Source organism: Elephas maximus, chromosome X (assembly GCF_024166365.1).
Source record: "Elephas maximus indicus isolate mEleMax1 chromosome X, mEleMax1 primary haplotype, whole genome shotgun sequence".
Taxonomy (NCBI): Eukaryota; Metazoa; Chordata; class Mammalia; order Proboscidea; family Elephantidae; genus Elephas; species Elephas maximus.
In genome coordinates, this window is record NC_064846.1 from 14,501,376 (window position 1) to 14,516,287 (window position 14,912).

The following is a 14,912-nucleotide window of genomic DNA, read 5'->3' on the forward strand; positions in this document are numbered from 1 at the left end:
AAATGCAGGCCTGGCAGTCGGGTGGGTGGCAGCAGTGGGACTGTGGGTGGTCAAACACACAACGTGTATAACGTAATTCTAGCTCTACATGCCATCCCACAAAACCCAGTCCCAGAGTGGGCGGATGGGTGTGCTCACCTAGTCAAACGAATGGAAATAGGCAACGAGTCACTGTAGAATGTATCACTTCTTCTCCTTTAATATGATTACTTTCATTTCATTGATGGCACCATATCAGTGACCATTTCAATTCCAGTGTGCCCAAGATGAGAATTCAGGATTCTAAAGTTCAGATTCATTATTTCAGCATTTCCACATATTTTAATAATGTTCGTCTAAGTGGTGCTTTTATCTTAGATATGCTTATCTACATCCATTCCTTGCTGCTGCTTCTCTTTGGCATTGCCTTCTACCGCTACCATGAATTCCTTCCTGGATAGCAGAGCGCATGCCAGTATCTGGGCTTTTATCGCAGAATCTGCCTCCAAGTAGCCACATTCCTTTTGATTTCCTTCTCTGCAGCTCATAGCATAACCTGCTCTCTTGATACATAAAGTACACCACATAACACACACACGCACACCCAGGAATGTCCATTTCAGATCCCTGGGGCTCCTTGGCCTAGCTCTCATGGCTGCTGCTCAGGTACTGCCTCATAGGAGGACGTCCTCACCCACTGGAGAGCCCTTCCCTCCCCATGGGGCATGTGTTTGCTTGACTTGCTGGTGGGGAACAGATTCATCTATTCCTATGTCCTCCACTTCACCTTTCTACTCCAGAAGGGTCACTCCCAGATCTACCCAGAGCCCAGATTTCCTTCCTGGGCCTTACCTGTAGATAGATATCATCATAGTTCTGGCCCAAAGACACCATAAAAACAGCACATTAGGACCACTTAGAAGACAAGGGCCATGTCTCCTTTGCCAACATATCTCTAACTCCTCATAGTATACCTGGGCCACTGATTCTTGGTCTCTCTGGGTCCTTTACCTCACTTTCAGCTTTTGCCCATCCCTTCCCTACCCCACCCCAGTCCAAGGCCTTTCTAGTCAGGAAGAAAATGAGATTATCTGACTTCATATATACATGTCCCAAAATTAATGCTACTCCTTCCAAGGTTCTTTGTATGTTTTCAGAGGCGAGTGGGGTTTGGAGGGAGCAGCTCCCTGAAGAGCCCCAGGTCTTGCTCCCACCCAGGCCTCAGTCTCCTTTGCTAAGTCATATCCTCCTGTCCCCAAGCCCCACAAACAATTGATTCTGCCCTGGACTTTGTTCACCAGGTAAACTAGCTTTCTTTCAGGCTTCACTTCAGATCCCAAAGAGTAAATGGGATCTTGCTATGCTCCTATTTCCCCCCTCCCTAGTCTGTTTCGCTCCTATTCACCCCTGACATTTTCCTACTAAAGCCAAATTCGTAACCAGGGCCCTGCCTCATGAGCCCTGGTTCCCAGGCTTTAGAGTGCCAGCCTGTGTTTATTGAGTGCTCCCCATATAGCAGGGGCAGTGCTAAATGCCTCATGGGCATGGTATCATTTAGTCCACACCTGTGAAGCGACCATATAATGCTTGAGCTACAAGTAAAAGAACTCCCTACTGCAAAAGGCAATGTGTTAACTAAATTAATTAGAGCTCCTAAGACAGGGCTGGCTCCAAGCATGGTACAATGAGGACATTTGGGCAGATAAAGACTGGGGTGAAAACTTTGAACCTCTCAAATCCTCCAGAACCTTCCTGGCTGGCAGAGGTATTCCCCCTACCCCTCCTACCAACCTTCTCTACATTAAACCTTTCAATGACTTCACCTGGGGTAACTGCCTCACAAAGGGATACAGATTCTTCTCAGGACTCACTCCCACCCCTCACTGCTTCCAAATCCTGCATACCCAGAGATCCCACACAGTCCAGGCAGCAGTACAAAGCCTGGTCAGGAGAACAGTCAAGCAATTTGCCAATTTGTATAGGCAGGAATCCAGAGCACATGTATGGGAGGGGGTCTGGAAGGTGTCTGACCCACTGAGATCAGGCTGTGTTGATTATGGGTGCACTTACCCAGGATCCAGGATTTAATGTTAACTGGAGCACCTGAAAGTGTGCGACACTGGTTAATTGAGCTTGAGCTCCACCACACCCCCACAAGCAATACAGATTAAGGGCCAGAATTTCCCTGGCAGCATTGAGGAAGGAATTCAAAGGCCCAGGGAGATGGGAACATCATATATGTGTCCAGACTCCTGCCTGTTGTCCCCATCTAATTATCAAGTGCCCCCAATTTAGGATCATGTGCCACCTGTTCAGCCACCCCCTATCCATGCCACCCTGGAGTACCCAGAGGCCACTTCTTTCACCATGGCTTTAAGAAATGCCCTGGTGAGGGGAGCTCCAGACTCTGTATCAAGCCCAGCGGTGGCTGCCCCTTAGCCTAGAGATGACAGTAGGTTATAACTGGGATGGAACTTGGTCCCCTGATCTCAGTGGGAATAAGGAGAGCCAGAGTGGGAGTGGCAGCACTTAACCATTAAAAGACAATATATTTTTTTAGTGCTTGATATTTATTGAAAAGAATGCAAATGCTTTTTCCAGGTAGTATTGGGCTGAGTACCTGTCTTTGTTTGTTTGTCTGTTTTGGTTTTTGTATTTTGTTGTCCAAATGCACGCATCTGCAGGACTGCTGCAATTTTGAAAGAAAAACAACAGCTGTGCACAACTGATGCGGAGGAGAGAAGAAATGTCCCAATTTGGTGGCCAGACCCCAGCAGCCACCTGGTGGGGCAGGGGAGATGCTGGGAATAGGCAGGGAACTAACCAGGCTGAAAGGCTTGTCTTTGCAAGGGTCAGTGAATTGTCCAAATCAGTGTTCAAGGAGGTGCACCCAACTCAGGCATCTTCTAAGTTGGTCCTTAGCTCCAAAGGTGGTGGACGTCAGTGGGAAGCCGTAGATGGCAGCTTAGGTCTCTGGGCAGATGCAGACCTGGCAGTCAGGTGAGTGGCAGCAGCGGGACTGTGGGTGGTCTGTCCAATTTGTCACCTGGGCCTGGCCTACAGCTGGGGTTCAGGCGACATGCCAAATTGACAGGGAGGGTCCTGGGGCTGGCCAGAACGGGCGGTGGGGAGGTGCCTAGGGATACCCCCGCCCCAGCAGCAGGTTATTGGAGCACTATTCCTGGAACAAAGACAAGCACTACGGGGGATGAAGAGAGAACCAGAGAACCGAAGGGCAGGGAGAGGGAAGGTGACCAAGGAGGACAGGGGACAAGGGTAAGCGCGGCGGCTCAGGAGAGGAGGGTGAGGAGGGTGGCAGCGTGCAAAGCCCTCCCCCCAGGCCCGAAGGGCTCCGGGCCTAGTAATAGTCGTCTTCCTCATCGTCATCGTCGTCGTCGTCGTCGTCGTCATCATCATCATCATCTTCATCATCGTCCCAACCGAAACACTGCTTCAGCTCATCGAGGAAGGCCTGGTAATCTCCTAGGATGGGGCTATCCAGCTCGATGTAAGGAACCACCCACTCTTCCGCTTCCCCGGTCAGGAGGCTAATTAGGAAGGCTACCTTCATGGCGTCGTTGCAGAATCGGTTCTCGTTGACAAGCATGTAGGACGTCGTCTGCACGATAAACTCGGGGAGCCGGGCGCTCTCGCCGCTAAACGTCTCGGGGAAGGGCACCGGGCAGCTGGGCGGACGTACCTGGCGCAGCAGGCTGGCTCTCTCGCACACCAGCAGCCGCAGCTGCTCCATTAGCTGGCTGTTCTCGATGCTCAGGGCCCGGTGCCGCATCAGCAGCGCGTGCAGCAGCAGCACCAGCTCGTCCACCATGGCGAACGCCTTGGAGGGGCTCGGGTCGCTCGGCTCGGCCACGGGCTGCGCGGAGGCCTCGCAGGAAGTGCGTGTCCACCGGGGCGCGCGAGGAGGTGGAGGGGACAGCGCACCGGGGGCCTGGCCACTGCGCAGGCTCCGCCCACTGGTCGCTAGGGCGGCCGGCTGGGCGCGGGGGGCGTGGCATGGATAGGACAGGCAGGGCCGCGGGGGCGAGGCCATGAATGGGCTCGCTGGGGCGTGGGGGCGTGGCTAGGGGCAGGGCTGGCAGGGGCTTCACCAGCCCGCCGGTTTATCCGGGCCGTTAGACACCTGGGTTGTGAGCTGCATTAACCGAGGGCCTAGCAGGCGCCGAGACCTATCTCTCAAGGAGAGCCAACCGGCTCAAATTGAAAGGATTAACAACCACCTTCCCCCCCACACACCCAAAAAAACACAGTTCAGTGTTCCCTTCCTAGGTCTGCAGCCACTAGATTCTATTTGCATGAATTCCACGCACCCAAAGAACTCCTGGCTGCAGAAGTGGGTGTCTTGCAGGATTCACATTCTTTCTGAGACATACACACCCTCAAGGGGTCCTGTCTTTCATGACAAAACAAAATTTAAACGGAATTTACTTGGGAAATGTTGTATAACTCATTTTTTATTTTTCTAAATAGCGAGGTATAAAAAGTTCTGCAAAATCAGAATCTGATAACCCTTTGCAGGCATCCTATTTGTACGTCTAGTTCATGTCTTAATATTGGCGTCCCTTGGCCATTAAGTGTTATTATTATTCTTTGCTTAACAATTAAGACGTTTGTGTTTTTAAATGCATTTGTTTTTCTGCTTTGAAAGTGATTATTCCAGTAGGTGTTGAGCAACTGAGTTGACCCAGGACCTTAGAGTCAACATATCCTGTTGGCTCTGCTTTTAAAATATATCCCCAATTAAATCACTTCTTGTCACCTCTACCACTAACACCCTGGTCTAAGACTTCTTTTTTGCACCCATACTTCCACAACTGATGTCTTAGCTTTCACTCTTACCCTCCTCCTGTAGTATATACCCCACAGAGTAGACACAGGAACCTCTTTAAAACAAAAGTCACCTCATTAAAAAACCAGTTGCTGTCAAGTCAGTCCCGACTCATGACAACCCCATGGGTGTCAGACTAGAACTGTACTCCACAGAGTTTTCAATGGCTGATTTTTGGAAGTAGATTGCCAGGCCTTTCTTCTGAGGTGCCTCTGGGTGGAATTGAACTTCCAATCTATTGGTTAGTAACCAAGTGAGTTTATTGTTTGTGCCCAGGAATACATATTTGCTGTGGTTTCTTATAAAGTTAAACATATACAGTAAAAACCTACGAAAGCTGGAACCTGTGTAAGGGGAAAACCTGTCAGAGAAGGAATACTCAAATATTTTCCACTAATAGAGAGTGATAGGAAACAGTGATAAAAGGGGGTATAACTGCATTCTGTCAAAGATGGAAAACTTGTGAAACCCGGAAAAACAAGGCATTCCACTATAGGACAGAGTAGAACTGCCCCATAAGATTTGCAAGGCTGTAAATGGAAGCAGCGTGTCACATTTTTCTCCTGCTGAGTGGCTGATAGGTTCGAACTGCAAACCTTTCAGTTAGCAGCTAAATGCTTAACCACTGTGCCACTAGGGCTCCTTTCATATGTACCTTGCAACTGAGCAATTCCATTCCTAGTATTTACCCTAAAAGAATAAAAATATATGCTCACAAAGATTTCTGCTAGAATGCTTATAAAGTGTTGGAGACAACACAAATGACCATCAAAAGAAGAATGGATAAAACAACTTGTGGCACATCCTTATAATCAATACCACTCAGCAAGCTGTTAACACACATAAACAAGAATGAATTCCAGAAGCATTATGTTGGCTGAAAGAAGTCAGGCACATAAGCGTGACTATGTGGTTCAATTTATACGAAATCCAAGAAGAGGCAAAACTACTCTGTGGTGACAGAAATCAGAAGAAAGGTTATCTGAGGCTGAATGTATAGGGCAGATTGACTGCAAAGAGGCACAAGGGAACTTTTTGAGGTGGTGAAATGTTCTGTATCTTTACTGTGGTGGTGTTTACATGATTCAATACAATTGTTAAAACCCATCAGACTAAACACTAAAATCTATGCCGCTTGATTTATGTAAATAAACCTACATTTAAAAAAAAAAAAACTGTAGAGAACTGTTTCCAAAGACCTCAACAAAAGAAAAACTAACACAAAAATTCTAAACATAACACAACTGTCATTTAAGTATAAAGACAGAGAAGGTTTTTAGTGCCAGGAATATATTTCCCAGGAGTCATTTTTGAAGATACTGCTAAAGCTCAAATTTTAGCACTCTCTCTCTCTCTCTCTCAAGGTCTAGTCAGGTAAATAGAAGCTACCCTATGCACAGACAGTTCTCTTTTTGTATAATATTTTTGTGCACCATTTCAGAAGGCACGTGATGTCAATTTGTTCCATCACGGATGATGGTAATTTTATCATTTAGTTAAGATGTGTTAGTTAACTAACACCACTCCCCAACAACATGGCTAAAATTTCAGTTACCATGGTATATCAACTGAGTAACAGCATAAAGCCCAGATTTTGCTGTTCATTCTTTAGTCTATATATCACTATGTAAATAACAGATGTACCTCATGGTAAGTGACCAATCACATCACTTCTTTGAAAGTCTGTTGGTGATTGGTCACTGTGTATCTAATAGTTCATGCACAGACAGAAAAGCATGCTAATTATGTTGCCTCTTTGTCTTCCAGTGATAAAGCCATGTGACATTTTATAAAAATAGATAATGGAAGGATGGAATTGGCCAACAAATGACAGCTCAGCAAAGATGTGAAAAATAATACTGAAAGTGAAGTTGGAAAGTGGTTGTGATGAAAGGGAAGAAGCTGTTCCAGAGAAGTGATACTGGGGGGGTAGGGGACAACTTTACATTAAAGGAACTCTTGGAGAAATTTTACATTGAAAGAGCAAAGGATAAAATGTTAGAAGCTGATCCATACTCAGAAAACCCAAAAACCAAACCCAAACCCATTGCCGTCGAGTCGATTCCCACTCATAGTGACCCTATAAGACAGAGTAGAACTGCCCCATAGTTTCTGAGGAGCGGCCTGGTGGATTTGAACTCCCGACCTCTTGGTTAGCAGCTGTAGTACTTAGCCACTATGCCACCAGGGTTTCCATACTCAGAAAGGAGTATGACAATTTGCCAAGGCATATAAAAGATGCTTACTCTGTTCCATAAGTTATACATACAGTGAAAAAAAGAAGTCAAGCATTATTCAAATATTCTTGGTAAGTTTTTTTTTTAAAGAAATAAAACACTTTAATGCTCAATGTTTCTAATGTTTAAAATCACAGTATACAAAATAACTGTTAAGTTAGTACACTGTGCTAAATTTTTATCCTATTAATTTTTTTTTCTCTCTATATTTATAACTAACGCCAAGAGGGTGTTAATATTTTGTGAAAAAAAATTTAAAAGTCACGGAAAATTGTAATTTTCCCCATTGATTATTAAAATAATTTTGCATAATTTCAGTTTGCAAGATTATTTTTATGGCCTCACACTACTGTGCTAAGGGGTTTAATATAACTAATGGGACAGTTGGGGATGAAAGAGAAGTCTTCATGGATAATCACTGACTGAAGCACCAAAGTTGGTGGTTCTCATGAGCTTGATGAGGAGCTGTTGTGATTTTCAATAATCTCAGTGAAGCTCCCAATCACTATCTCAGTCTAATATAACAAAGTCTCAGTCTGATACAACAAAGCAGATGTTTCTCAAGAGCTTAGTAGGAAACCCCTGTGAATCTCATGTCTGCCAATGCACCTGGCTGCAACTGCTCGAAGAGTATGATGGACTGTTCTCTTCCACCTTCTAAATCTTATGTCAGTGCCTCTGACTCATGTTAATTGAGAACCACTTAGGGAATTCTGAGAAATTGTTCCCTGGCTTCTCTTCTGTGATATAATGTAAACCTTAAAATAGCTTGGTGGTCATGGTAGGCAGAATAACAGACACCCAAAGATGTCTGCACCCTAATCCCTGAAACCTGTGAATATGTTACCTTACATGTGGAAAGAGAACTTTGCAGATGGAATTAAGGTTACCTTAAAATGAAGAGATTATCCTGGATTATCCAGGCTCAAGAGCCCAGTGTAATCCTTAAACATGGAAGAGGGAGGGAAAAGAGTAAGTCAAAGAGATACAGGAGAGACCTGAAGCATGGAGGGTCTTCAGCCACCCATTGCTAACTTTGAAGAGAAAGAGAGGGGGCCACAAACCAAGCCATGCAGATGGCCTCTAGAAACTGGGAGCATCCCTAAATTGGAAGTCAGCAAGTAAATGGGGAACTCAGTCATACAATAGCAACAACTTTAATGTGCAAAGAAATGATTCTCCCTTAGAGCCTCCGGAAAAGCATGCAGCTCTGCTGACACTTTGATTTTTGGTTGGTGAGAAATGTATCAAACTTCAGACTTACAAAACTGTAAGATAATAAATTTGTGTTGTTCAAGTCACTAAATTTGTGGTAATTTGTTATGGCAGCAATAGGAAACTAATACAGTGGTCATGTTGAGTTCATAACATGCATCCAGAGAAGCTAACAAGAAGATGAGAGGAATATCTAGCAAAAAGGCTAACGGTAAGGATTGAATTTCATGAAACATAGGGCTAAAACTAAAACAAATGTGGGGATTATGATTACAGGTTAAAAAGACAAATTCTGTAAACCCTGATAATGTAGAAGTGATATAACTAAACCGATTGGAAAGAGAAGAACTAGGGCAAAATGGTTAATGTTCTTTACAGTAATGAGTTCATCTTTCATAACTAAGGTCAAATTATATCACTCAAATTTAATAAAGCAATGCATACCCACATATATAATGAGATAATGATGAACACTTGGAGAAATAACTAAAATTTGGGTAGCAGAGAGGCGGGAGGGAAAGGTGAAGAAAATGGAAATACACTAATTTCATCATTGTTCACTGTAAGAATGATCTAAAATCATTGTGTTGTTTGTAACTAAAGGATAACTACCAGATCCAAAATGTAACCCTTACAAAACATCAGAAGAAATACAGTCATGCATTGCTTAATGTCCATGATATATTCTGTGAAACAGGATGTTATGTGATTTGGACATTGTGCAAACACCATATTATATACACACAGTCCCCAGATTACAAATGAGTTCCATTCCTAAGTCTATGTTTAATTCAAAGTTTTACATAAGTCAGAAGAGTTAGGTATGGCTCATATCTAACATCAGTAAGTCAAATGTTTGTCTTAGTATTAGCATATAGTGCACATTTCCATGCATAAAACATCAAAGAAACACTTCCAGATACACTAAAACATCTGTAACATAATAATACAGTAATAATGAACAATGTTTTCATGCATGTCTCAATGTAGCACCCATTTGTTATTACGAACCATTGTATGTACCTTGAATTTTAATATAATAAAATTGGTTCATAACCATAGGACGTACATAACTTACACATTCATAACCCTGGGACCAGGGACATACAGGCAGTCTGATGTTGCCCAAACGGACATTATGTGATGCATGGCTGTATACAACAAACAAATACATTAAAGGCAATAAAAACAGAAAGCAGAGCATAAAATAATATGACAAAATTAAGTTGATAGATGCCTGTCATTTCAATAAATAAAATCAGCTAAACTCACTTATTAAAAGATAAAAGCATTCAAATTGGATCATGTAGCAAAACAGAGTGACTCAGAAACATTGATATTAAAATGATAGAAAAATTAAACTATACAAATGCAAACAAAAATGAAGCAAAATTTTAATATCAGGCAAAGGTCAATTTAGGGCAAAAAGCAATGAAAAAGAAAAAAAATTGTGGAGAACTTTGTAATGATAAATCTTGCAGTTTACAAAAAAGATTCAACAATTACGAAAATCTATGTACCAAGTAATACACAGTGAAACCTATGAGAGCTGGAACTTGATGAGACTTCCTTTTTTTTTTAGGTCTTGCAAATTATCTGCCTTTGACAAATTGCAGTCTTAAAACTTTTCTATCACTTGTTTTAGTGGAAAATATTTTAATTTTCCTTCTCTGACAGGTGTCTACCTTACATAGCTTCCAGCTTTCAGAGGTTTACCTGTAGTATTAATTTTCAAGCCTTGAGTTACAACACTAAAGGATTTTATGGGGAAGATATGAAACGATGCAGGAAGCATCAAAAGAATATGAAAGGAATACACAGAGTCATTATACCAAAAAGAACTGGTCAACGTTAAACCATTTCAAGAGGTAGCATATGAGCAGGATCTGACGATATTGAAGGAAGAAGTCCAAACTGCACTGAAGGCATTGGCAAAAAACAAAGTTTCAGGAACTGGAATACCAATTGAGATGTTTCAACAAACAGATGCAGTGCTGGAAGTGTTCACTTGTCTATGCCAAGAAATATGGAAGACAGCTACCTGGCCAACAGACTGAAAGAGATCCATATTTATGCCTATTCACAAGAAAGGTGATCCAACTGAATGTGGAAATTATCGAACAATATCATTAATATCACATGAAAGTAAAACATTGCTGAAGATCATTCAAAAGCAGCTGGAGCAGTATATCAACAGGGAACTGCCAGAAATTCAGGCCAGTTTCAGAAGAGGACATGGAACCAGAGATATCATTGCTGATGTCAGATGGATATTGGCTGAAAGCAGAAAATACCAGAAAGATGTTTACCTGTGTTTTATTGACTATGCAAAGGCATTTGACTGTGTGGATCATAACAATTATGGATAACATTGTGAAGAACGGGAATTCAGAACACTTAATTGTGCTCATGAGGAACCTGTACATAGATCAAGAGGCAGCTGTTGGGACAGAACAAGAAGATACAGCATGGTTTAAAGTCAGGAAATGTGCGTCAGGGTTGTATCCTTTCACCATACCTATTCAATCTGAAGGCTGAACTGGACTATATGAAGAAGAATAGGGGATCAGGATTGGAGGAAGACTCATTAACAACCTGTGTTACACAGATGACACAATCTTGCTTGCTGAAAGTGAAGAGAACTTGAAACACTTACTGAGGAACATCAAAGACCATAGCCTTTAATATGGATTATACCTAAACATAAAGAAAACAAAAATCCAAAAGAGATCTACATAAATGGAAAAACATACTATGCTCAAGGATAGGAAGATTCAGCATTGTGAAAATGACAATTCTACCCAAAGCAATCTACAAATACAATGCGATCTCAATCTAAATACCTACAACATTCTTTAAAAAGATGGAAAAAAATTATCATTAACTTTATATGAAAAGAGAAGAAGCCTGGAATAAGTAAAGCACTGTTGAAAAAGAAGAATAAAGTAGGAAGACTCTCACTATCTGACCTCAGAGCCTACTCTACAGCTACAGTAGTCAAAACAGCCTGGTACTGGTACAATGACAGATACATTGACCAATGGAGCAGAATTGACAACCCAGATGTAAATTCATCCACCTGTTGTCCCCTGATCTCAACCTGGGCCCAAAGTCCATCAAATGGGGAAGAGACAGTCTTTTTAAGATGATGCTGGCAAAACTGGATATCCATCTGCAAAAAAATGAAACAGGACCCATACTTCACACCATATACAAAAACTAACTCAAAAAAGATCAAAGACCTAAATATAAAGCCAGAAACTATGAAGTTCATAGAAGAAAAAATAGGATCAACGCTAGAGGCCCTAATACCTGGCATTAACAGGATACAAACCACAACCAACAACACACAAGCTCCAGAGGATAAGCTAGATAATGGGGATTTTCCAAAAATTAAACACTTATGCTCATCAAAACACTTCACCAAGAGTAAAAAAGAGAACCTACAGACTGGAAAAAAAAATTTTGGCTATTATAAATCAGACAAAGGTCTAATCTCTAAAATCTACAAGAAAATCCAACACCTCTACAACAAAAGACAAATAATCCAATTAAAAAGTGGGCAAAAGAAATGAACAGACACTTCACGAAAGAAGACATTCAAATGGCCAACAGACACATGAGGATACGCTCACGATCTCTAGCCATCAGAGAAATGCAAATCAAAGCCACAATTAGATACCATCTCCCCCTGGCATTACTGGCACAAATCAATAAAACGGGAAATAACAAATGTTGGAGACATTGTGAGGTGATCAGAACTCTTATGCACTGCTGGTGGGAATGGAGAATGATACAACCCTTTTGGAAAATGATATGGCACATCCTTAGAAAGCTAGAAATAGAAATACCATATGATCCAGCAATCCCACTCCTAGGAATATATCCTAGAGAAATAAGACCAGACACAAGAATAGACATATGCACATCCATGTCCACTGCAAACGTTGTTCACAATAGCAAAAAGATGGAAACAACCTAGATGCCCATCAACGGATGAATGGATAAACAAACTGTGGTACATACACACAATGGAGTATTACACAACTCTAAAGAACAACGATGAATCTGTGAAGCATCTCACAACATGGATGCATCTGGAGGACATTATGCTGAGTAAAATAAGTCAGACAAAAAAGGGCAAATATTGTATGAGACCAATACTGTAAAACTCATGAAAAGTTTTACATACAAAAAGAAACAACCTTTGATGGTTAAGGAGGGCAGGGGTGGGCATGGAAAAACACTTAACAGACAATAGATAAGTGGTAACTTTGGTGAAGGTTAAGACAGTACACAATACTGGGGAAGCCACCACAAAGTGTAGGAGACAAGATCATGGTAGCTCCATGGACACATCCAAACTCCCTGAGGGACCGAATTGCTGGGCTGAGGGTTGTGGGTACCATGGTCTTGGGGGACATCTAGCTCAACTGGCATAACATAGTTTATAAAGAAAATGTTCTACATTCTACTTTGGTGATAGCATCTGGGGTCTTAAAAGCCTGTGAGTGGCCATCTAGGATACTCCACTGGTCTCACCCCTTTGGGAGCAAGGAAGAATGAAGAAAAATAAAGATACAAGGGAAAGGTTAGTCCAAAGGACTAACAGACCACATCTACCATGGCCTCCACCAGACTGAGTCCAGTACAATGAGATGGTGCCTGGCTACTACCAATGACTGCTCTGAAAGGAATCACAGTAGAGGTTCCTGGACAGAGCTGAAGAAAAATGTAGAAAAAATTCTAACTCGGAAAGACCAGACTTACTGGCCTGACAGAGACTGGAGAAGCCCTGAGAGTATGGTCCCCGGGCACCCTTTCAGCTCAGTAATGAGGTCATTCCTGAGGTTCATGCTTCAGCCAAAGATTGAACAGGCGTGGAACAAAACAAGACTAAAGGGGTGCACCAGCCCTGGGGCAGGGACTAGAAGGCAGGAGGGAAAAGGAAAGCTGGTAATACGGAAACCAGGGTTGAGAAGGGAGGTACTGACATGTCATGGGGTTGTTAAACAATGTCATAGAACAATGTGTGCTGTTTGATGAGAAACTAATTTGTTCTGTAAACCTTCATCTAAAGTACAATAAAAAAATAAAAATTAAAAGAATAATAATATAAAGTGAAAAAAAAAGAAAATGAAACTCCTCAAAACTGGACCAATAAGCAACAGTATGATAAACAGAGAAAAGATTGAGGTTGTCAAGGATATCATTTTACTTGGATCCACAACTAACATCCATGGAAACAACAGTCAAGAAATCAAAAGACACACTGCACTGGGCAAATCTGCTGCAAAAGACCTCTGAAAGTGCTGAAGAGCAAAGATGTCACCTTAAAGACTAAGGTGTGCCTGACCCAAGCCGTGGTATTTTCAATCACATCATACTTATGTGAAAGCTGGATAGTAAATAAGGGAGACTGAAGAACTGACACCTTTGAATTGTGGTATTGGCGAAGAATATTGAACATACACCATGGACTGCCAAAAAGATGAACAAATTTGTCTTGGGAGAAGCACAATCAGAAAGCTGCTTAAAAGGAAGGATGGCAAGACTACGTCTTATGTACTTTGGACATCTTGTCAGTAAGGATCAGTCCATGGATAAGGACATCATGACTGGTAAAGTAGAGGGTCAGCAAAAGAGAGGAAGACCCTCAACGGGATGGATTGGCACAGTGGCTGCAACAATGGGCTCAAGTATAAAAATGATTGTGAGCATGGCCCAGGGCCAGGCAGCATTTCCTTCTGTAGTACACAGGGTCACTATGAGTCCAAACCGACTCGATGGCACCTAACAACAACAACAATTTTCATAAAGCAAAAATATCAGGAAATAAAAGGAGAAAGATAGAGGTGGGCCAAGATGGCGAAGTAGTCAGACACTTCCAGTGACCACTCTTACAACAAAGACCCCCCAAAAAAGTGAAACGATTATATATATGACTACCTAGGAGACCTGAACATAAATGACAAAGTTAGAAAATGGACCAAGTGGCAGGGGGAAGGAGAGATGGTTCAGAAACGGATGGAATACTCTCAAACTCATTCTATGAAGTCAGCATATCCCTGATACCAAAACCAGGTAAAGACACCACAAAAGAAGAAAATTACAGACTGATATCCCTTATGAACTTAGATGTAAAAATTCTCAACAAAATTCTAGCCAATAGAATTCAACAACATATCAAAAAAATAATTCACCATGGCCAAGTGGGATTCATACCAGGTATGCAGGGATGGTTCAACATTAGAAAAACAACTAATGTAATCCATCATATAAATAAAACAAAACACAAGAACCACATGATCTTATCAATTGATGCAGAAAAGGCATCTGACAAAGTCCAACAGCTATTCATGCTAAAAACTCTCAGCAAAATAGGAATAGAAGGAAAATTCCCCAACATAATAAAAGGCATTTATACAAAGCCAACAGCCAACATCATCCTAAATGGAGAGAGCCTGAAAGCATTTCCCTTGAGATCAGGAACCAGACAAGGATGCCCTTTATCACCGCTCTCATTCAACATTGTGCTAGAGGTCCTAGCTAGAGCAATTAGGCTAGATAAAGAAATAAAGGCATCCAGATTGGTAAGGAAGAAGTAAAAGTATCTCTATTTGCAGATGACATGA

At 42.1% G+C, this 14,912-nt stretch overlaps 1 protein-coding gene across 1 annotated transcript; it reads right to left on the minus strand.

Annotated features, from left to right (window-relative positions):
* Positions 1–2,519: 2,519 nt before the first annotated feature.
* On the minus strand, positions 2,520–3,923 carry LDOC1 (LDOC1 regulator of NFKB signaling). The gene has a single exon (XM_049871361.1). The coding sequence runs from the start codon at positions 3,806–3,808 to the stop codon at positions 3,338–3,340; it is 471 nt and encodes a 156-aa protein (XP_049727318.1). The 5' UTR covers positions 3,809–3,923; the 3' UTR covers positions 2,520–3,337.
* Between the last annotated feature and the right edge of the window lie 10,989 nt (positions 3,924–14,912).